This window comes from Epinephelus lanceolatus, chromosome 5, assembly GCF_041903045.1.
Source record: "Epinephelus lanceolatus isolate andai-2023 chromosome 5, ASM4190304v1, whole genome shotgun sequence".
NCBI lineage: Eukaryota > Metazoa > Chordata > Actinopteri > Perciformes > Serranidae > Epinephelus > Epinephelus lanceolatus.
Window position 1 is genome coordinate 2,065,399 of NC_135738.1, and position 25,146 is coordinate 2,090,544.

The window sequence follows — 25,146 nt, forward strand, 5'->3', positions numbered from 1 at the left end:
TAATCTGGAAATACCTCACTTATGAACTCTGAAGCTTTTATGTGTCTTCAAAAATGGCTAAATGGGACGACAGAACGTTGTCACATGGCTGTAGTGGAGTTTGTTTATAGCCTAACGTTAGCTTCTCACTTCCGGCGATCGCTTTAACGCTTCACAAATCATAAAAGTGGTGTTTGTTTGTGAAGATTATCTTTGTTAGACTGTGAGAGGGGGCGGGTTTATGACCTACACTGCAGCCAGCCACCAGGGGGCGATCAAGATGTTTTGGCCTCATTTCTGAGGAGTTGGAATGTCGTCCATTCTTTTAAAATCATATAATCTGTTTTGTCATTAGACAAAAATGCTTTTTAATTTTAGTTGTTTTTATGCTTCATAGTTTTCCATCTAGTTTTAGTCAGTAGGCGAAAATTATGATGAAAAATGTTCGTTAACATCCCTTTCTCCATGACGCAGATGAGACGTTGACAAGCTAAAAGTAGATTTTGCTAATAAAAACTATGATGACATATATATTTTGTTTCCATTGAACAGAGGAGACGGAATGAAAATGTTAGTGATGGACTCTCAGACATTCAAAATAAGACACGAGGAGAGCTAAACGATAATTATTTTGTTTAATTTGTTAGGAAAATGTTTTTAAGAAGCCACGAATGGCCGTGCTCGCATCTTTTATCGCAACACATTCTCAAACCTAGTCATATATCGATGTTTGGTCATGGACTTTCTACATCGAGATACGACGTCCAAGGTACCCTGGGTGTGTTGGTTGTTGACGTTCTGGGACTCCGAGTCAAGTTCGGCCTGTTACATGCATTGTCTGTTTTCAAAATACACTTCTGTTTTCAACAACTTCGGAGTAAGACTGGGTTGTCTAATGCCGTATAAGCAATACGAGATCAGAGCGTTGATGAGTGAGCTAACTCCAGTAAAAAGTCTGCACCAGGACGTTTTGTTGGGCTGCAAAACACTCACATCCAGGGCAGCATCAGTCGTTAGCAGGAGTCGTGAGCTTTAATCTGGCAGCCAATAATCATACATGTGTGTCTGACTGTGGATGGTGGAGCTGTTTATTGGATTTTGCAGAGTTTGTTAGTTGCAGTGGTGGCTGTTAGCAGCTAGCTCAATTTGTTAGCCACTGAACTGCAGCAGAGCGAGCCAGACTTCACATCTGTTGATCCTCGCAGGACTCCACTAAGTCCGGACTATCTAGAGAAGGTTTATGGTTTGATTGCTGTTTGACAGGCAGGTAGGAGGTTTGGTTATCTGTGAGTTGTGAGCTTTTTGGCTCAGTGTTTAGTCTTCTTGAAAAAAAAAAAAGGTTGTTGCCGAGCCTTTTTCTTCATCATTTTGGTTAACAAAATTAGCGCTGCTGGAAAACATTTGTTCCAATTTCATAACTTTTCCAGGACTTCATGACCACGAGAACTCTGGTGATACAATCACAAATTTCTCTCATATAAGAAAAACCAAAAAGTAAGTTAATCTTTCGTTTGACTTGAAGTAAAAACTGAGAAAATAAAAATCCACGATGGCGAACACACAGGTGCTTTAAAAACACTTTTAATTGTGACACTTAGATCAGACACCTGAACAAAGCAGGTGCACAATAAGACAATATAAATATACTCCTTCATATAGGTTTTTGTCCTTTAGTTTTTGGCCTTTGAACTGCACTGACACAAACTGGACCGGACAGTTAAAACAAACGGCAGGTTGTTGCACACAGTCAATCGAAGGCCTACACTGAATTTACAGGTAAAACTCTTTTTATTTTTTCCTGAACGACGACACGCAAACAGACGGTAGTGAATGAATGAACAGCGGTGATGAGACGCTCGGTCGGCTCACAGCTGCTCAGATTAAACACATCAATCAGATTTAAAACTCCTAAAATGTTCCTGCTTAAAAAAAGAAAGAAAAAGAAAAAGTCCTGACTTTTCCAGTTGGTTGGCACGTTTCTAAGACTTTGATCAATGTTGGATATGATGCACATCAGGCAGTACGACCATATCACTCTACAGCTCAATATTATTATTCACAACAAGTAAATATCACAATGAACAAAGATAACAGCAACTACATCCACATGTAGTCGTGATTCTGAACAGTTACTCCCCAATCTCAGAGTTCCAACCATCTGAAGACCTTCATGTGGTGACCCTTTGTGTGTGGACCTGTGTCCTGTTTCACTGAACACTGAAACATGTGTCAGTGATATTTTGTTTTGCAGTGGACAACCACAATAGAAATATTTCATTTTTTGCATTTTGTACCACCTGAGGCCGACAGCTGTCGCTCAGCAGTGGGGACATTATCAGCTACAGAAGGTTTGAAAACGACAGCAGAGCAGCAACGTTTCATCAGCTTGGAGTTGTAAGAGTTCTTCTGCAGAGGTGAGACTCCAAACAAACATTAAGCTACTAAGTACTTCCTGTCTTTGTTCTGAAAGCTCAACCCTGACAGACTAAAACTTGATGGACGATTCTGCGAAACAAGTTTAGATTCCATGACAATGCTTCAGAGCACTGAATGCTAATGTTTAATTTTTACTATATCTGTGCAGCTGCAGTGTGCTAAGTAACGGACAGTTAAAGGATATTCGTGGTGTATCACAGCTTGGGTCTAATTTTCACAAATTTGACCATCAACTTACACAACACATTCTCACTACGACCTTGTAACATATCAGTGTTTGGTCATGGACTTTCCACGTCCACATATGACGTCCAAGGTCCCCTGGGTGTGTTGGTTGTTGACGTTCTGGGACGCCGTGTCAACTTCAGCCTGTTACATGCATTGTCTGTTTTCAAAATACACTTCTGTTTTCACAGGAAATGTACAGTTTGCATACAGTCTCTTTCAAAATAAAAGCACTACGTCGGTACAACACCACAGATTGCTGCTCAACAACAAATGCACATGATTGGGTTTAGGAAAAAAAAAACAGGGCTTGGCTTAACAATCTCACAGGAAGTGCACACCGGCCGCGCAGGTAAGAGTCAGTGGTTGTTGGACCCATCCACCCTTCTTGAACTGATGCCACCTTAAAGGGATAGTGCACCCAAAAATGAAAATTCAGCCATTATCTACTCACCCTCATGCTGAGGGAGGCTCAGGTGAAGTTTTAGAGTCCTCACAACACTTGCACAAGGAATGTGAGGACTCTAAAATGTCACCTGAGCCTCCCTCAGCATGAGGGTGAGTAGATAATGGCTGAATTTTCATTTTTGGGTGCACTATCCCTTTAACTTTCGTTGTTGACCCACTGCGTTTCCCCCTGACGCTGTTAAACAATAGTGGTGACCGGCCTTATATCATGCCGACGTGAAAGGACAGCTTTTTTCATCTGAGTCTGACGCCCAAAGTCACTGATCAAACGCCAGATTTCGCCGATTTCGGAGACCGGGTTGACCTATGACTACATTCAAAGTGTCTGGAAGTGCGACAACCAAAGAAAAATGAGCAGTCAGATGATAAACAGGTTGGAAATAAATCACCGGGTCGGACAAAACATACTTATTGTTCACTGTAAACATCCATCACAGTTTACAGACCTACATCCTGCTACAGTTTTCACCTACTGTACTTACAGTGGACGGTTTTATGACCAACATCTCAGGTGTGCTCACTTTTAGTTTGATATTCAAATAAAGTGATTTAGATAACCTGGGTAAATCTGCTACCGCTCGTGTTCCTATTGTATTATCTCAGATGTTAACTTGTTGAGTTCAATCTTTATATTACCAATAGAAATGATGCACACAACTACAAAGACCCAAACTGTAATAAAACCACAAATATCCTTTAAGGTTTGGGCAAAACAGTAAATGGAAACATCCTGATGGCAATTAACAAAAGCTAATGTTCATAATTTGATCTGTGACGCAAATCTATGGAGGCGTAATGTATTCACTTGAAAAAAAAAGGACACCTGTTTTTCTGAATTAATGAGATCATTATCGCAGAATTCTAAGAAAAGTTATCATGAAAGAAAATCTGCTCTTGTTTTTCTGAATTAACAAGTTAATAAACTCGTAAATTCGCGTTTTCTTCTGAGTTTACAAAATTATTATTTTGTTAATTTTAGAAAAATGAGGATAATTTTTTCAACAAAACTTTTCTCATAATTCTGAGATGATTATCTTGTTAATTAAAAGGAAGAAGAAAAGAAAAAACATCTGATTTTTTTTTCTCAAGCGAATGCATTACACTTCTGAACAACTCTTTACTCGGCATAATAACAGCTGAACTTGCTACGTACTCATTTACCACACTGACTTTATGTTCTGCCTCGCTACATAAAAGACACTATCATAGAAACTTTGGCGTTGGATGTAAATTGTGAGTCGCAGATTTGTCGACGATTAAGGTGAGGGAACATGGGGGTGCAGGGGAGGACAGCTAGGGGGCCAAAGAACGGCGTTTTTGGTGGGAGAGTTGGATCTGCATGTCCACAGCAAGTTAATCAAAATGCACTAGTGGCACTCATGATCCCCAGAGGATGAATCCTAACAACGTCCTGGTTTTCCTCTGCAAACTAACCCTAACTCTTTTTCATTTGGACAAGAAATATCAAAACCTAATGAGAAGATATTGATGCAATGCCCCACATTTAGCCCTCAAGAAGATAAACTCATGATTTCCTGTAGCCTCATCCCCAGGACACTGACAGGGTAATGCCGAAAACACAGGCGAGTTTCAGGCAGGGGGATTTTTTTTGTAACATAGGTCAGTATTTATCAGGAGTCACTGGACTCTGTTTACTGACAGGCTGCAGGTATCCTCTGGCCACAACTTGTAGCTGAAAGTTAAACTATCCCCAACTTTTAGTTTGCCATTGAAACAAAAAGTCGCAGCTCACCACAGGCTGCATTTCATGACTGCTTAGTGTGAAGCTCAAAGGAGAGCTAAATCATCAGCATAATGTTCATACTGTCCGACCTAAACAGCAAAACATCGCCTTTTAAAATGACCTATACAAGAGTGTTTCTGACACCTCTAGGGTTAAAGGGAAATTTCGGTTTATTTCAACCTGTCTCCTATCGTCCTAAATTTGTTTCAAGTCACTAGTGACATAGAAATAATAGTTAGCATGTTAGCCGTTAGCCTAGATACAGCTGGGGCACATAGTAGCGTCAGACCTGTTAAACCGTAAGTGAACGGGCAACCTTCAAGTGCAAAGTTAGTCCACTAAACAAGCTTTTTTTCCACAAAGACCGCCTCATATCGTTAGGATAAATGTCAGAGAACATATAGAAAACGACATGTAAACGTGTTGTCTTACCTTACCGGTGTGCTGCCATGTTTGTTGTTTACCATTTAGCTAAGGCTGCAACCGGTCCCATTCCTTGCAACAGAGGCATTCCTCTTCTGTGGGCACTGGGGCACAGCATTCACAGGTACACCACCAATCTCCAGAGCTACGCAGCCTTGCAGCAGCCATTCCTCCTCTCTCGTCCTCTACCTGTTGCGCCTCTCTCTCTCTCCTCCTCCGTTCTTCAATTTCACGAAGCTCTTCGTCAGTGTATTCTGGCTCAAATAAATAAGGGTGGCCATCACCTCTCGATGTGGAAAGCCTATATACTAACATTCCACATTTAGGTGGTCTTCAGAGTTGTTGTCTTACCTTACCGTGTGTTTACCTCTGCTTCCCAAAGCGCAGCCGAAATATCGCGAGAACAAGCAGCGATCTCATACCGTGCCTGAAATCTCGCGAGAACAAGCAGCAACAGCTGGAAGGCAGAACCGGACAGTAGCCTGAAAAGTTCATTCATTTATTTTATGAAAGATTTATAGAATAATGGCTGACTTTTTGCCAGACTTTGACTTTGTGGAGGAGGAATTTGATTTTGCAGAGTTTGATGGCCGCCCTTATTTATTCGAGCCAGAATACACTGACGAAGAGCTTCGTGAAACTGAAGAACGGAGGAGGAGAGAGAGAGAGAGGCGCAACAGGTAGAGGACGAGAGAGGAGGAATGGCTGCTGCAAGGCTGCGTAGCTCTGGAGATTGGTGGTGTACCTGTGAATGCTGTGCCCCAGTGCCCACAGAAGAGGAATGCCTCTGTTGCAAGGAATGGGACCGGTTGCAGCCTTATTTTCAAGGTCTTTGTGGAATAAAAGCTTGTTTAGTGGACTAACTTTGCACTTGAAGGTTGCCCGTTCACTTACGGTTTAACAGGTCTGACGCTACTATGTGCCCCGGCTGTATCTAGGCTAACGGCTAACATGCTAACTATTATTTCTATGTCACTAGTGACTTGAAACAAATTTAGGACGATAGGAGACGGGTTGAAATAAACCGAAATTTCCCTGTAAGGGCATATTAAATTTGGGCAATTGTAGCTGTTTGGTTGACACTACAGAAAGATTGTGATCATGGTTAAAAGGAACCAACATTGGACGGACTGTAATTGTCCACGCTAATCCACGAGACGTTTGTCATGCTACTTCTGCTTTTGCTAATCAGAAACAACAATCATTATTTTGCACGACCACAAGAGGCCGCCTGTCAGGAAAATGCAATCAAAGATTATTTTATGTGTTTAAACAAAAAGACAATGCTGTATTTTTATCAGTGGACACAGGTACTGTGGATTGTAATAAATATTTTAGCACTTAGAGGATGCTAGCGAGATTTTTACATTTAACCAGAAAGATCAGTTTGTATGACAGGCTGCCTGCCGATAGTATCCTCAGCTTCTCATTTAGATCCACCCCTAGCTTATCGCCCAAATATGGTCACTTCTGTTCCCTAAAATCAAGATGGCAATGGCCGAAATGCCAAACTCAAGGCCTCAAAACAGGAGTCTACAAACCAATGGCTGACATCACGATAGCTACGTCCCTTATTCCTACAGTCTATGGTCATGATGTCCTTAACATAATGTGACGAGGTGACGTATGTGCGTAACTTAAAATCAAGTCACAATTTACTTTTGGTTTCAGACGTGATGAGAGCAGCAGTCTCCTGGGTCGAAGTCCTGTGTTTGTTTGACACATCCATCACTCTGACTGTTTCCCTGACCAGAGGACAGCCTGCAGTGCACGAGTCATCACAGCCTCCTTGCTCATGATTATTTGGGTTATATAAGAATGATAGTGCATTACTTCTAAGTCTTTAGTATGAGCAGTGAAGGATAAGAGCCTGAATAGGTTGGTTATTAAAAAAATAGTACAAAGTAACATTCAAAGATGTGACCGTGGATAACTAAAACAGTCAAATAGAACCTTACAATTCCAAGCTTCCTGTCAAATAAAAATAGATCTCTTTAGGTGATTTTGCTGCCGTTGCTGTCAGTTAAAAACAATGTTGAAGGCGGCGAGGTCGCTCAGACTCGGGGGGGATCAGAGCTGCCGCAGCCTTTTTGAGCAGTTAGCTACAACTGTGGATGAAAACAAAAAAAACACAGGAAGGAGCTGCACTGACGGCGATCGCTGAGCTCTACTGTACAAAGTGACATCAATCAGAGTATGGCTGCTCGTGGAGGAGGGCGGGGCTTCCTGTCCTGCAGGTGAGGGAGGGTGGACGAGGTTTGTCTCTGCAGAGTGTCCATCGGATGCCACGCCTCACCTCGACTACCTGTTTGTCGTACATTCTCACTCGTGTACGTTTTCAACACGCATGTACAGCAGCGTCAGGGCAATGAGCACGTGACAGGTTGGGTAGGAGGGAGGAGGGAAGGGGAAAGGGGGGTGACTACCTGAGCGCTCGTCCTCACCTGATCAGGACCTCCAGTCACGATGACATGTTACCTCTACTGCACGTTTGATCTATACCATAAATCACACTGTGATGGAAGGTCCTGATCTGCTGGAGAGGACGATGATCAGGTAGTAACCAGGTGTGTGTGAAGGGATGATGTGTGCTCAATCTTCCTCCTCATCGCTGTCTCTCATGCTGATGCCCTGCAGGCCGTCGCCCGACTTGACGGCCGCTGTGGCTTCCTCCACTGTCAGCCGGTTGTAGATGGTCTCATAGCTCTTGTTGTTCAGCGTGACGTCCAGGACGCCCTGCAGCCTGAAGTCACGGTAGGTCTTCTGTTGAGGTGCGAGGGTGGAGGGGTGGAGATGAGGTAAAAGGAGAAGGGAGGGAAAAACAGAGAGCATCTTAGGAATGCAGCGAGCGGGAGGAGGCAGCTGCCATTTGGAAGGACAAAAGCGGGAAGATTGAGGCTCAAGGACGAGCTGAGTCTTTTATGCGTTGGACCGAGAAGGCAGACTGAGGCGTCTGAGGGGTTTTTACCGTCAGTCAGAAGCCATTATAATTCCTTGTCTCGTTGCTTTCAAGTTAAACTCACACATCTCTGCACATTAGCAAACTATGAAAAGACAAAAGCGGCGAGCAGCACAGTTGAGCAGTTTTGTCATTCGTGTCTCGCCGCCTCTTCACACTGCTGCTGCTTTCAAGGACACTTCTGGTTTGATTTGTCTTTATTTTTTGGTTCTTTCCTTCAGTGTCAGTTCTGACTGTTTTTACATGAATACGCCACGATTTAAGATGTTTTTTTAAATTCAGTTTAGCCAGCCTGAGGCTCCTCCGCTGCTGCTCTTTTCAAACAGCAAAGAAAAGGAGATTTAGTTTAGTAGGTAAAACTATTCTGTCAGCTCTGAATGACAAATGCCCTTTTTTTGGAATTGTTTTGGTCTGTCATTAATGGTTTTATATTTTCCTACCTTCACAATCTTGATGAGTGTTTTCAGCTGGTACATATGAAGCTGCAGGTCCAGTCTGTCTGTCAGCCAAACACACACTGCCTTCATGGAGCCGGTGTACCATTGCTGTGAGAAACAAAAGCACATTTTTGTGGTCACACAGTTTCCTGCAGCCTGGCATCACCAGAGCAAATGAAACTTGAGCTCTCAAACTCATATGCTTCGTGTTCAATGACAGGTATTACCAACATCTCATGAACACACACTTTACACACACTTTGACGTTTGCCCTTTAAATGTTGCGATAAAACAGATAAACTGTCTGATTGTTTGACTGTGTTCCAAGATCTCAGCTATTAATTTGATGAGTACAATAAAAAGCTGTAGAACAAATGACCCAAGCCACAAAAATGAAACTGAAGTTGCAACAGACGTGTTCCTTTAAGAAAAAAATGACCCTTTAACGGTGAAATCATTCTCATATTGCCAACATAACACACACTGTAACACATCACCAAAATAAATGTTGGCATTGTACATTTCTGCAAAGCACGGATACTTTAGATTTGAACTTTATTATGTGGCCAATATGTTCAAACTTGAAGTTTCAACAATGCTGTGGTTAATGTGTGGTTAGGTTTAGGCACAAAAATTACTTGGTTATGGTTAGGAAAAGATCATGTTTTGAGTAAAAATACACTGTTTTGGGAGCACAGTCCCCACTGGAAATGAAGCAATGGCTCAGTAAAGAAGAACTGCTTTTGTGGCACTATCTCCTGTAGCAAAACAGCCATGAGTCCCTAAAAAACACCCACATTTGGTGGCTAAAAGCCACTAGAAACAAAGAAATGACTCGCTAAATCACAACTGCTTTTCATGGCACTACCCAGCAAGAAACGCAGCGACGTCTCAGTAAAAAACACAAAACGAAAAAAAAAAAAAAAACAACCAACTGCTTTTCATGTGTTAGTCCAAAAGGAAACGCAGAGATATCTCAGTGAAGAACAATCACTTTCCGAGAAGAAAAGAGAAACAACAGCTTTTTGTGACACTGTCCCTGCTAGAAAAACTGTGATTAGTAGCTTAAAAAATCCCCATGTTTGCTGGCTAAAGAGCTGTTGGAAACTCAGTAATGACTCGCTAAATCACAGCCGCTTTTTGTGGCACTAGAAAAAGCAGTGATGTCACGGCAAAAACAAACACTTTTCGTGGCACTATCTCCGCAAGAAAAACAGCTATGAGTTGCTACAAAGACCCACGTTTGGTGGCTGAAAGGACACTGGAAACACAGCAATGATTTGACTTCTCAGTAAAAAAAAAACAGCTGCTTTTCGTGCACTATTCCAACAGGAAATGCAACATCTCGGTAAAAAACAATCACTTTTTGTGACACTAGCTAGAAAAACAGTGATGGGTAACTAAAAAACACCCATCTTTGGTGGATAAAAAGCCGCTGGAAACACAGAAATAACTCACTAAATCACAACCACTTTTCATGCACTATTCAAGCAGGAAACAGTGATGTCTCGGTAAAAAACAACCAGTTTTTGTGACAATATTCCCAGTTGAAACACAGCAACGATGTGCTAAATTTCAACTGGTTTTAATCCACTACTTCAGCAAGAAACTCAACAATGTCTCGGTAAAAAACAACCACCCTTTGTGTCAAAATCTCTGCTAGAAAAACAACAATGACCGATCTTTGGTGGCTAAAAAGCAGCTGGAAACACAGCAGCACAACAGCTTTTAGTGGCACCATCCTGGCAGAAAAAGCAGTGATGTCTCAGTAAATGAACATCCACTTTGTAGGCTGCTATGCCAACAACAACACAGCAATGTCAAACACCGTTTGTGGCACTATCCCATCTCTGTCTTATGGGCTGCCACACAACCACATGTTTGGTGGCTAAAGAGCTGCTGGAAACAGAAATAATCAATGCCAACATTTTCTTTTGGTGACACTGGAAGAAGTAAAAAGATCACCTGAGTCCATGGACTCAAAAAGCAAAAAGCACTTTTGACTTTGTATTTTAAAGAGAAGTTGTTTTTTGTCCATTCACTTTCATACATCTGTTGGACAGGAACTGTGGCTCACACACAAACTTTGTTTTCAGCACTCAGCTGTGGCAGCTCCTGAACAAAAACACAAATAATTGTTGACTGTATGTTTGACTTTCACAATGAGACAAATTAAGCCAAAACCTTGAGTTTAACAAACTACCCTTTGAAGTGAAGCATTAAAAAGGGACAAAGCATGGCCTTCTGAATGAGTCATACATGTACAGCTGTGTGTAACAGATTTTCTAGTCTGGAGGATGTGACCTCAGACCACCAGAGCACATTCTCTACAGAAACCAGCTGAAAGCAGCTTCATTCATCATCCTGAATGCATCCTCAAGCTGATTTTAAAGTCAGAAAACAAAGAACCAACATCCCAAGGACTGTTTTTAAACCCTTCACTGTTTTTTCCTGAAATATCCTTGAAAAGAACATAAATAAAAACAACATTATGTTAATGGTTGCTCTCAGAACAAGGACGGTTTATGGTTGTCATTTCTGCATGTTCGCCTGCAGAGGAGTTCACAAGATCGCCGTTTGCATGCTGACAGCTTTAGAAACGCCTCGCTTCAGTCACGCCGACGACACTACAGTACGAGGTCAAAGGATGTGTGGCATCGAAACGGCAAAACTCAAAGAGGGCGAAACATTTACTTATTCAAAAGGTACCAATTTACTGCACAACTCCTGAATGCTGCATGTCAAGGGAAGAGTTCATGGCTCTGCTTCGACCTTCGTAGATGGGAAAAAAAATCAGGTTCCGTCTTTGTAATTTTCATTAAACGCTCTTCCTTCACACCTCCCGCCACCAGGCCATAGCTGCAGGGAAATCAAACGCACCTTTTCTCACCTGAAGAGCGATCCTCACTTACAGCAGCATTCAACATGCTGCTGGTAAAATGCACACATCAGGTGGCTTTATTCAGTTACCAGTCAAACAAGAATGCTCAGGGAAATTGCTCTGACACAGTAATGACCCGTAATATTCAGATGTGCTTCAAGAGCCACCGGCAGACTTAATTTCATACTGACAAGAACTGTAATTACCTTCCAATTTAAGAGAGAAAAACAGTCCAAAGGTTATTTCATGCACTTGACAAAAGCCAAAACACGTCCGTGATCATTCGTTGGTCACGCAAATATTTGATTCCATCTATTGTGGGAGCGACCTCTGACCCCCTTCACACCGGCTTCTTAATTATGGCAAAGTAATGAGGCAGTTTTTCCATTCAGTCCAAGTAGCTGCAAGGAAATGTGTGTTGACTTTCAAATGAGGATTCAAGACTAATCACAGGTCCTGGTTTTATTTCTTCTCTGTCCAGAGAGAAGAAACAAAGAATGTTCGCTCTCTGAAAATGTCGTACCTTGCTATCTGAGGGTCAACATACACCCACAAATTTGGTGCCTTTTCATAAACTTTTTTTTTTTTTTTTTTAACATTTTATGTCGATGATGTAGATGATGTAATTGATGTAGTTTTCTCGTTGTGATATGGTCGCTTTTGGCTGTCGAAGATTTTAATGCGTTGAGTGTCAAATGTCTTTAAAGTTGTTTTTTGTGCCAGAATCATGTCAAATTGATTTTTACGCAACAGAATCATCAGAGTCAACTCATTCCCAATCCATTCCCTTCACGCTGGCATGACACATGGCAGATCGATGCTATTGTTGAACGGCGCCCAGCAGTGTCAGGGGGAAATGTGGTGGGACAACAATGAAAGTTAGGGTGGCGAAAGTTTGTGGAAAGTAGGGCGAGTGGGAGGGTTGATGGATCGGTCTGACAACCACCAACTTTCACCTGGTAGGCTGGTGTTCATTTCCTGTAAGATTGTAAAGCCAAACCCTGTTCTTTTTTACTTACTAACCCAACCACGTGTTTGTTGTTGAAAGAGACTGAATCAAACTGTAAATTTCCTGTGAAAACAGAAGTGTATTTTGAAAACAGACAATACAAGTTGACACGGCGTCCCAGAACGTCAACAACCAACACACTCAGGGTACCTTGGACGCCATATGTGGACGTGGAAAGTCCATGACCAAACGTGGACATGTGACGAGATGTGTCGGAGTTGCCAGAATAAATGTCGGCATTGTACGTATCTGCAAACCACGGATACGTTACATTTGTATGTCATTATGTAGCAGATACATTGAAACTTTAGGTTTCATCATCGCTGGGCTTAACATGAGATTAAACAATAATGGCAACGCGTATCATGTCGACGTGACAGGACATCTTTTTTCGTCTGTGTCTGACGCTGAAAGTCACTGTCCAAGCGCCGATATTCGATGACTTTGGAGAGAGACCGGGTTGTGCAAATCACTGTATCTCCACGCTGTCTGGCATGTCTGAGGCGTGTCGCTAGCTTAGTACCTGCTAACGTGTGCTCACCTTTTTTTTCTCTGATAACTTGAGATCCAGATGGTCAGGAGGTTTTTAGCGGGAGCTGAATTATCTGCATTAGTCTTCTTCTCTCCAAAACAAATGGACCAGGCGATTTAAACTGGCAACAACACTAAGTGAAGCAGTTTTCCATTTAAAAAATTATGCTTTTCCCATGGTCTTGTCACAGAGGCGCTGCTAACTACGGCGGCCGACACAAAAAGGCGAATGGCCCCATCTAAAGCCGGTGTTTAGTTTGTCTTATATAGGCTACTGTAGAAACAAGGACCTGCTCCCTATGTAGCAGGGGCGATTGCTCTGAGACAAGGGAGGCTGAACGTCCCCTAAAATTTCATAGAAGAAATGGTTAAATATGAACTATTGAATTTACATTAAAATAAGAATTATAGAAGATTGTAGATTATAGAATAATATATTATTTCCAGTTTCTGCCAATGTATCTCCCTAAATCCTACACAGTGAAACTTTACTAATAAAAGTATTTATTTATTTAAAAATGACTTTATTGCTTCCACTAAGCGTCTATGATCAGACCTGAGGCCATAGTTTCGTTCTGCTCTTTGGAAATAATAGACCACAGAATGTAGCGATGATAACGTCCATTCAACTGAGTCATTTTTCTTTGTATCTGTACAAGATGAAGTGGAGACATTATTCTGCTCAACATCTGCTCAATTTTCCTCCATAATTTGAAGCACTTAAAGGTTTGCGGACACATCTTTGTTTCAGTTTGTGCCACCTATACAGAAAATTTGCACCCACAAAATTTGCTTTGCTCATAATGAGACTGATGCTAATCAAAGAAATTCATGTAGGAAATGCACTTCATTTTACTTTCACGTAAGATAATGTGATGCAGTGTGTGATTATATTTGTCCTCTGTAATTTGTTTATCTGTCTTTTTAATTGAGGAGCTGGCTCTGTGTTTGAGATGTGTTGGACAAATAAACATGCTTTATGTGAAATGTATTTTATTCTGTTCTGTGTGTGACTGTGTGGAAAACTCAGGTGGACAGATTTAGCCTTTCCGTCTACAATATTGTCCTTTTTTCCCTTCATCCTCCCTCCTTCATCATTTCCTCCTCCTCTCTCTGCACACTAAACATTTTTATGGTGGAATTCAAGTTGTATGCTAATCAGCTCGCTGACGATCGCCTCGCACTCTGAGTTAACAGATGCTCGAGGATGTTCAAATTACTGGATGATATTTGCTGCTCCTGGGGTGATTTCTTCTGGTTTCCTTCTCTCTCCTCCTCCTCCTCCTCCTCCTCCTCCCTCTCTTCATCCGCTCAATGAAACATTTATTTGAGTCTCTGGGAGGCGAGTCTCCTCAGAGCAGCTAATCAGCTGCCTGACGGTCGCCTCGCGAGCCACGTTAACTGTCGTGGAAATTGAGTACGAAGACGCTCCTTAATTGAGCTGATTAGAGGACGAGAGTGAAAACAGATGGAGGGAATATGTGGGGGGAGAAGGGTGGAGGTCTGCACGGCATTGTGAGCCTGCATTAGTCCTGTCAGAAACAATTTCTACATGATGAATGGAGGGTGGTTCCCTGATGGTGTCACAGTAATGATGTCGTTTCAAGGTTCGGCACACATTCGGCGTTTGACACACAAAAAGGTAATTTTGTTAAAATCAAAAGTAATTTTAACTATTAAGTCTAAAAATCTTATTTTAATTCCCAGGATTGAGTCCTAAAATATTATTCTGTGACATAAAAAATATCAGCAAGATGAGTTTGGTGTTTTTATGAGGTGTCATTTTCTTGATTGTAGAGCTGCAATCTGCTTCATACGGTTTCATTTCAAGAAGCTGACGCCAGTTTCTAGAGAATATAAATAAAACTACAACAGGAAAATATGCACTGGACTAAAACTGAAAATGTCATTTGTCTTAAGTAACAAAAGGTTACGTCTGTGAACTCCTAAAATTTTGATTCCTCCAAAGCAGGGGTGGGCGACGTGCGGCTCCAGAGCCACGTGTGGCCCCTCTCAAGTGTCACTGTCGCTAAAACAAGATGTATGGAAAATAATTACCTTTTAACATCAATTACATTTTAATTATTGTGGGCCTAAAGTGATTCTTACATTCTCCTGTTGTAAAAATGTGTAGCCGATACATCTACTAAAAAAATGTTTTAACATTACATGAATAAAAATGTGGTGCGTATGTCTAAGGCAGAGGTCGGCAGCCTGCGGCTCCAGAGCCACATGTGGGTCTTACGCCCGTCTCAGTGGCTCACTGTGGCTTAAAATTCAATGGAAATGAATAAAGTTTTTTCTTTTTACATCTTAATTTTTCATTGTTGTAGGTCTAAAAATATTCTTACATTCTCCAGCTGTAATAATGTGAAGCCTGTACATTGGATAAATAAATGTTTTAACATTGTGTCAACTAAAATGGCCTCTGTGCGTCTGCGGCCTGGCGCCATTTCCTCTAAATTTTGCTGACTCTCAGAAGCGGTGGCTGGTCTTGAGTCTCCAATGGAAAAAAAAACATGTATAATTTAATAATCCACGGACTTGTTTGTTTTCAGCACTAACACTGTAAAGTTACAGAATGAAATAATCATCAATAGCCACAAACTTACATCCATTGGTTTGTGGACTGCTGTTCTGAATGTCTCATTCAGCATTTCAGCTGTTGCCATCTTGTTTATTTGGAGCCAGCATTGACCATATTTGGATGCGAGGGTGTAGCTGTGAAGAAGCGAGGGGTGGATCTGAGTCCGAGATTGTGGTGACGCCTCGTCAAAAGCCTGTCACTCAAGCGGCTCGCTGGGTAACTTTAAGCATGAGTAAAATGTAAGCAGGTGAGTTGGATAAAAATGAAACCCCTGTGCAGTTGTGATGAATGTTGACATTAGCCATAAAGATTAATACATGATAACGATAAGATTTTTGTAGCAGCCTTACAAAATAAATGTTGAATTCATTTTTTTCAGCCTTGGAGGTTGCAGCTTGTAAATAGTCCACTGCAGAGCAGCCACTGTGTGTTAGGATGTATTAGTGAGTGCTTATTTAGACCTGTTAGTGAGGTTGAAAGGCTAATTTAGACTTAATCAGCGATGTTACTTTCATTATTACAGGGCTCAAATATGTTTCGCTGCTCCGGAGGTTTTTGTTTTCTTTTTTTTTTGTTCGGCCAACAATGTGTTGATTCTAAAGCCTGCAGAACGCTGGTCTGAAGGAAATAATTTGGATTTTCTTCACGTCCTTTTCTTGATTCTTGTGCAACCATCTGCTTTATTTTTGTCCTCTCTCGAGACACTGACACCAATTTCTAAAAAAAATAAAAGAATTCTGAATGTCAACAAAAGCGCGTCAAGAAAAAAGTGGCATAATCTCAAACATTTTATCTTAAAGACTTCCTGAAGGTTAAACGACTTCCTGTTAAAAGATTTATTTATTTATTTATTTTTTACAGCATGCAGGTTCGTCCTCGTCAGCTGCTTCATCAAGGTGATTTGGCTGCTAATGTGAAGAGGATGAAGCTGTGTGTGTGTGTGTGTGTGTGTGTGTGTGTGTGTGTGTGTGCGCGTGTGTGTGTATGGGCATGCATTACACTCCTCATCCACCACAAAGATGCTCCCTGGTGAGCACTTGTACACAAATAGGCCGACAGGCACATGTGAGCATGCACACGCAGATAAAAAAAAGGAAACGTGTTTACAGCTGCGTGCTGACGCCCCACGTGTTCGCCCACTCTAACAGCCTCTTTCTTCTTCTTTCTATCCGTCTGTGTTCACAAACCTTCTGCTAAAAGAAAAGGCGCCTTAAATGAATTTGACTCCAACTCGCTCAGACACACGTAAACAAGACAATTGCATACCCATAATGCTCCTGGTGGGAGGCCTGATGCTGCTGTATGAACACACACTTTACTTTCTTTGTTACACACAAACTGTAGGCTTTGTGTGTGTGTGTGTGTGTGTGTGTGTGTGTGTGTGTGTGATATGTTGAAGGGCTGAGCGGAGACATTTCGAGGCCCCGCCGTCACCTCCTCCTCGGTGCATGACTGGGCGCTTCTGAGCTCCATTAGACTCATTCTCCTCAACCCCCCCCACACACACTCTCTTTCAACACACACACACTCGAGCCTCAGCCACAATACTCTGAACCCTCAGAGGAGGCAGCGGGTGGCAGAAATCCATCGCTCGGCTTCGTGCTGCTAATGTGTACGAAGGTCTGAGCTGCCATGTCCGCTGCATTGACTCACGGCGGCGAGCTGAGGCGTGTTTGGCAACTCTGTGCTAAAATATTCTTATAAATCTGAATCCTGGCGGGGGGTGGTCGGTGAAGAAAACGGGCAGCGTGGGATGGAGGGATGGATGCATGGATGGACAGGTGGAGGCGTGGAGGTGTGTTTGCGGCTCCTGCAGAGCGAGCCGACAGCTCTCGGTGTTTCCTAAGTGATAAACAGGTCAACAGAAGCAGTCAGTGTTTTCAGCCTCCAAGCGACCTGCTGCTGCTCCGAAACTGGAGAATCAAACCTCACCAACAGTACGCACACCTGACTGTGAGCTCCATTTGTAAAGGTCTTTATCAGCCGAGTGTGCTTTCATGCATTTACTGTGTGTCTTATGAAAAGATCCGATAGAATAAAACCTTATTGTCAAAATCTCATGCTAAATGCCTTTAAAAATATCTGAGTGGAAACAAGTTTCTATGACTGAATGAGGTGGAAAAGTTTCTCTGTGGATAAAAAGAAAATATGAAACAGGATTCACTTGAGCTTTGACTGAAGAGCTGCAAACATCAGGTCTGTGTGGAGCGATGAAGAGACTGTAACCTTCCTCACATTATGACACACACAGAAACGTCACACTTGCACCATGTCTTCTATTGTCTGGAGCTCTTTTCATGACCTCATCTTGTTAAACCAGCTCGTTCTCATTCCCAACTCAACACCTACTCACTATGCTTCTGCACCCCAATCAATGCTATACTATGTTATCATTTTATTGTGACACACAATGTGACACATGGTAATTTTATTGTGGTTTTAAATATAAGTTGAAATGATATCGGTGTGTGAATTTGTACGTTTTGAACAGTGTCAGCACATTTTAACAATACCGCAGTACTAGTCCATACCCACTGAGTGCACAGTGGCCCACGTACAGTTTCACATGGTGTGTGTTTGGGATACAGGTCATAGGAGATTGCAGATTAAATAGTCAACTGAACCCATTAAGAAGAGCAATGTATTCAGACAGAGTGTTTGTGAATTTGACAGTACGATTGCTTTATTGAAAGTACAGTAGTACCATTGCCAATAGTGGGATAGTTAGTGGGCTAAAACTGTACATTAGTAGTTGAGGTAGCACGTTGAAAGGCAGATAGTTAAAGTGTTTATATGTTGTATTGACTTAAAAGTGGGGCGCACTGGTAGTTCACATGGGAAAGGTGCAGCTAGCTAGCTAGGCTGGAGCCTCACATAGGTTTACATCACCAAAGGTTTATAACAGAATCAGAGAGGAGAGGGAGAGACGCTGTGCTGCTGCCAGAGGAGCCGCTGAATGAGTTCCCTCTGAGCGCTAAGTCATTAAAAGTAAAACATTCAGGACGCCACAGTTTATTCCACACTACTGAAGCTCCTCCTCTTTTTGGAGCCACCGCAGAGTCTAATAACTTCACTTTCAGCCGTGTATCATGACATGAATTTTTCATATCATATTAAAAATGATGCGGGTATTATTGTGAATAAGAAGATAGGGGACACCCCTAGGATAAAGTACTAAACCCCCTTAGCTCTCAACAGTCCCAGAAAAAGTGTTTTACTGTATGGCATTAAGGAGAGCGAAGTGTCCAAAACATGAAATCATATCAGTCCCAAAAGATTGCTAAGCTAGAAGCTAAGTGAAAGAAATTTTGAAAACACACAATGCATGTAACAGGCTGAAGTTGACACGGTGTCCCAGAACGTCAACAACCAACACACCCAGGGTACCTTGCATGTCAATATGTGAGGAGTGAGAATGTGTTGCCAGGAAACAGAGGAGGTGTGATTGGTTTATGCTTTTTGGTGGATGGCCAAATTGTCTTTAACACAAGTTATATCTGGTTTCTGTCAAGGAATTGATATCAAAACACTTCTGTTGGTTTACAGCTGAAACACATCTCTGATCTTCTGCTGCAGAATGAAGCATCCTGAACTTCCAGGTGGTCTGGTTCAGGTCTGCTGTGTGTCCCCGGAGTCAAAACTAAACCTGGAGAAGCAGCGTTCAGTTTTTAAAGCACCACATATTTGGAACAAACTCCCAGAAAACTGCAGGTCTGCTCCAACACTCAGCTCTTTAAAATCAAGGCTGAAGACTTTTCTGTTCACTGCTGCCTTTTATCAAGTCAAATAAAGATGAATTTCTTACACTGCACTGTAACTTTTATCCTTTTATTTTATAGCTGTCTTTTTCTGTTAGCCTGTGTTATTCCCTTTCTTCTGGCCTTTTCATGACTGTTTTAACTGTCTTTAAATGTGCTTTTAAAAAGTGTTTCTTTGTCTCTATACTTTGAATGTTTTATGTGAGGCACTTTGAATCACTGCCCTGTCGCTGTTGCCTTGGTCTTTTTGGCAGTTAAACAGCTGAATTGGACTGAATTATTTTGCATTTTGTAAATCACTGAAAGATGGCTGTATTTGGATTTGTGTTTTGGCGAATGGAGACACATTTTGTTGCTTTGTGAAAACAAGAGTATCAAACTGCATCTGGATTTTATGAGAACATGAGAGACATGAGTGTTTCCAGCTGCTTTTAATTCCAACATATTCTCACTTCAAACATATCACCGCTTGATCAGTGGAATTTCATATGTACATGTAACACGCTAGGTGTCCTGGGCGTGTCTGTTATTGACGTTCTGGAACGCTGTCAATTTACGGCTGTTGAGTGAGCCAGGGTTGTGCAAATCATTGTATCTCTGACATGTTAGCCTAGTACCTGCTAACGTGTGCTCACCTTTTTTCTCTAATAACTTAAGATCCAGATGTTGATGCTGAATTATCTGCAGAGGTCTCCTCCTCTCCAAAACAAACGGACCTGGCAGTTTAAACTGGTATAAACACTGAATAAAGCATTTTTACATAAACAAATCAGTGCTTTTTCATGGTCATGTCACAGAGGAGCTGCTAACTACGATGGCCGAAGACAATTATCCCTATCTAGATGCCTTTGCGCCTTTTGCATGCATTGTATCTTTTCAAAATACATTTCTGTTTTCACAGGAAATGCACAGTTTCTGCCCGTTAGATGCAGACAGTCTTTTTCAAAATAAACTTACAATGTTGATGAAACAATCCGTAGTTAAGTTTTTTTCCTTGTGCAACAAACGCACGTGGTTAGGTTTAGACAAACACATCATAGTTTGGGTCAACATTCATACAGGAAATGAACACCGCGTCCAGTGCTGTTGGACCCATGCACCCCCCCCTCGCACCCGCCCTGTAGGAACTTTCCAGCTCCTTAAATTATGTTGTTGTCCGGCAGCATTTCAAGCTGACATCTAGCAGCGTTATAAACTGACAACGCCTGATGACGTATCGTACCCCTGAGAATGGATGGCTTTTACATCAATATCTGACATGGAGATCGATGACCAAATGGTATTTGACACCTTTGTAATGAGACACTTTATTCACCTGCCAGTTATAAGCGATAGTTTGAGGGTTGAGCACATTCTCCCCCACATTCCAATTAAGGATGTGATCCCTCACCTGCTTCCCACCAGTGTTGTTTAAAGCACTGTTTCCACCAAACAAGGAACCAAAGTAACCCTGCAGACATGGTACCTAGACCCTAGTGTTTCTATTACAAACAGTACCCTTAAATGTGGGCAGGGTCAATATTGAATTGTGTGTCATATAAAAACTAAAGTGATGGTCAAAGTTGTCACAGTGAAATTTAAGGTGTGCTGATGGATTCACGTCATCAACTCATGCATTGAGTAACATTACAAGTTAACGTTCCACCTTAAAAGTTGCCGGCAGTCGGCCCAGTGAATGAAGTTATTTTTTCTCAGACTCCAGCTGCTGTGAGAGGCAGCAAAACATCCTTTCATTTTATAGTTACAGTTTACTAATAAAACTCTCCACAGTATGAACAGTGGTTACATGAGCCTCAAAACCAGACACAACTCAGCCCTGAGCACAGTGACCGTCCTCTACTGACCAATCAGACTGCAGTGTTCACAGCTCCACCTTTTAGTACCAGATCTGTGTGCTAGGTACCCCAACAGAGGGGGGACCAAACATGGGGACGCTAAGGAACGCTTCTGTTGGTACCATCCACAACTTTAACTGTGGAGACAGAAAAAGAAAGTGTACTGAACTGAACTGAACTGAACTGAACTGCTTGGTGGAAAGAGGGCTTTAATGGGAACATATGACCAAACTGGAGGTGAAGCCACTGGGAGGAATGCAATGGTAAACAGGAACTATGAATCGAGGGATCACACTGCACAAAGCATCACTAAACCAATCAATTAAGAGGAAGAACAACACCATCCGAATGCATCATGGACTTATTTTACCTGTTTACATTCTGCAGACAGCTCTGATAAATAAACAAGCAAAGGTGGAGGGTAGACTCATATTAGTACTTTGGAGAGAATCCATGAATGCTTTTCCTGAATCTACAGGGGAGAAAAAGCTTTGATAAGCAGGAAATCGAGCGCGGAGAGGGAAGAGGACGACCGCTGGGCGCTGTAGTGAAGGGAGACGACATAATAGAGGAAGACGAGGATGTATTGGGGGAAGAATGAAAATTGACAAAAATAGAGACTTGTTTAGCATCCTAAAGATCTGAGAGCTGTTTGCAGAGAACATTGCTTGTGAGTAGAAAGCAGTAAGAGCGGAGAGGTACTTGTCTATTTTAGCCTCCTCAGACCCCAGCGTCTGCTTTGTAAGCATTTTAAATTTCATGCATTAATGACCTGCTTGCTGTTCATCATCCCACTTATGACATGGTTACAATCAATAATGTGGCACAAAATATTGATTTAAAAATGATTTAATTGCTTCTGCCAGAGTCTCAGATCTGAGCTGCGTCCATAGCAACAGTGTGAAGTAACACACTGCTGCTGCATGTATTCAACAAAGCCGTATAATAACACAGCGCAACAACAGATCATTGTTGAGATATCTTAAGAAAAACCCTTTGTGCGTCTTCAGTGCTTATCTGAGAAACAAGAAATGTTCTGCTCACTGTGGTTTTGTGCGATGAGGCTGTGAACGCAGCTCACAGGTAACCCTGCCTGGAGAATCAATTGTGGACCACTATTATGTTTTTATGTCCTCAAGCTCAGATCCTCTGCAGGAGAGTCAGCAGCCGGCTGACAGTGGAGAAGTCACGGCCATGACTGCTTCCTCTCTCAATAATCTCGATCCTGGTTGCTTTTTCCTTTTTCTTCTTTCTTTTTGTCACAAAAAGCACCATTCTAAATATTTCATTTCATTTCAAGCAGGTCACGGCTGATGTGTCATGTCTTTATAAATATTCAGAGCACATGCTTTAATCTTGTTGTCACATCTTATTTGAAGTGAAGAAGAAATGAAGGTGATTTGTTTACTTTGTTTGCATTTTTTTAATATCACCTGCAAACATTTCTGCTGTCTTGTTTTGTATTTTGCATCTCAGACTCGCTGTAGTTTTGTTTCCTGTAGATGGAGTTTACTGACATGTTTGAAGGTTTTAGGGAGTGCACTTATGTTTTTCCTTTCCTGCTGTTATGTCAGGTCTGAATGCATTATTTTCATCTCCTACTTGCTTTTCTTCTCTCATCCATTTTGTATTTATGCAGCTTCTATGTATTCGGGCGCTGGGAGGTGCAGCTGTTAATGACTTTTCCTATGTGAACTAAGAAAGTAAAGGTGCGCTCCATGAGGCTCATACTTTCTGTTTGATATTTTAACTCTTCTTTGATTACTAAGGAAAATGTAAATATTTGAACTCTAATGACCAAAATTAGCTCATTGATGCAGTTTTTTGCATCACAACCTGCTGCCAGTAGACATTCTGCCTTTTTGTTTCTTTTCCTAGTGTGTCGTGTTCAATGTCATGAACAGACCAGAAAACAGGTTAGGAAACAGTAGCAAGCAGCATGGAGGCCAGCGAAAATGTTACAGTGATTATTTCTTTTTTGTATCCGTTACTTAACTAAATTGGAATGATGTTGGAGCACTGCTTGGAGGGAAACAGGCACTATTTTGTGGAACACCGAAAAAAGAGGTGAAAATTGGCCACACACATCTTGTATTTTTATCACTGCCAATCGCAGCTGATCAGAACTGAAGCTGATGAATACCTGTGGCTACTGCAGAGTAATTTGTCCAGGGAGTCGGGCTCGGACTGGTCATCAGGCAATTCTGGCAAATGCCAGATGGGCCACGCTGTGAGCCACGAGGCCACCACAAATAATACTGGAAAAACTTGATGCTGGAACAACCCATCTGATTACATGGTCTAAATCTGTCACTATACTACCTATACTGTAAGGCAGGTGTCCCCTCCCCTCACCTCTTAAAGTGGAGCGGTCCATCACATAATGTCAGAGGTGAAGCAGAAAAGAAATTAAATCAAGACAGAAAGAGCGGAGTAGGTGGACTGAGAATACAAGCTAGATGGATAAAGGAGCAAAAACAAGAAGGTGGAACGAAAGCCGTCCTTTCACGTCGTTATGATACGTGGCTGGGCGACGCCAGCGTGTAACGGTGCCCGACGGTGTCAGAGGGAAATGCAGTGGGACAATGTAAGTTAAGGGGACGAAAAGTCCGAGGCGGAAGTGGTGGTGGATGGATCCAACCACTGTGTGCCTCCTGGGTAAATGTAAAGCTTAACCCTGTTATTTTCTCCTAAACCCAACCTTGAGCTCTTGTTGCCTAAACCATGTTCATTTGTTGTTGAAGGGAAAAAAAGTCAATTTTCTGTGTTGTATTGACGTAGTGCTTTTATTTTGAAAGAGACTGTATGTAAACTGTACATTTCCTGTAAAAACAGAAGTGTATTTTGAAAACAGACAATGCAAATAACAGGCAGAAGTTGACACGGTGTCACAGAACGTCAACAACGGACGAACCCAGGCTACCTTGCATGCCACATGTTGATGTGGAAAGTCCATGACCGAGTGGTAATATGTGACGAGGTCAGAGTATCAGAGAAATACAAAAGTCAGAGTTAGCGGGTGTTAGAGGCTTCAGTTAGTCCCCAAGGAGCAAAGTCGAACTGATCTGGTAATCACAACACAAAAGCATCTGAGAAGGAGAGTTGTAAATAAACAAAAAAACAAACATACTGTCGTTGTGTCCTTCTCTTCTGTGATCGTTTAATGGCACGTGACCAGAGACATTAGTGCCAACTATTTATTCATCTTGATGAATCACACTTTGCAAAACGCCCTCCTGTTTCCTCTTTGACCTAGTGTTCTTCCTGTGCAGTTTTCCTGAGCAATGACTGATTATTACCCACACTTCAGGTGCACTGACTTTGAGTTTGACCTCCACATTAAGCATTTTGGATCAGCTGGATAAATTGTTGGTTTGTTTCCCACCTGTCTGATGATCTGACCTCCTTTAAATAACATCATCATGTTCGCAGATCTCATTTATGAACTATCTCTAATAAAAATTACGGACAAAACTGCAAGAAGTCTTTAAGAACAAGAAGCAGCACTCACATCAAACACAGTCTCGATGTACAGCTCGTCGTTGACGCGGTCTCGGAGGATGTCCTGGTTCTGCCGTATGAAGGTGATGTAGGTGTCGGCCAGATCCATCCCCGGTTTCTGCAGGAGAGAGGACACACACACACAGACCTGAAGACGACTGCAAGAAGGTGGAGGCTGATTGTGGAGAACGATGTCAGACATTCACAACAAGCAGTCTGTTGAGTCTGGTGTTGAAAATGCAAACGTGGCAGGCATTCATGGTGCAACATCTCACTTCATCCATGCTGTTCATATGCTGATATCACACGACAGCAGAAGCCAATCAGCAGATTGGCTGCACATGATGACATCTGCACACATACACAACAGTGA

The 25,146-nt window shown here is 42.0% G+C and overlaps 1 protein-coding gene across 6 annotated transcripts in view; it reads right to left on the reverse strand.

Moving 5' to 3' along the window:
• Nucleotides 1–6,265: 6,265 nt before the first annotated feature.
• The window catches only part of cadps2 (Ca++-dependent secretion activator 2), a 348,398-nt gene continuing 329,517 nt past the window's right edge, over nt 6,266–25,146 (reverse strand). For all 6 annotated transcript variants that reach the window (XM_033634619.2, XM_078167597.1, XM_033634622.2 and 3 more), the window contains 3 exons: nt 24,784–24,891; nt 8,675–8,779; nt 6,266–8,038 (listed from right to left, as the gene is read on the reverse strand). In XM_033634619.2, the coding sequence (XP_033490510.2) occupies nt 7,868–8,038; nt 8,675–8,779; nt 24,784–24,891 (384 nt within the window). In that variant the 3' untranslated portion in view covers nt 6,266–7,867. The remainder of the gene's footprint in view (nt 8,039–8,674; nt 8,780–24,783; nt 24,892–25,146) is intronic.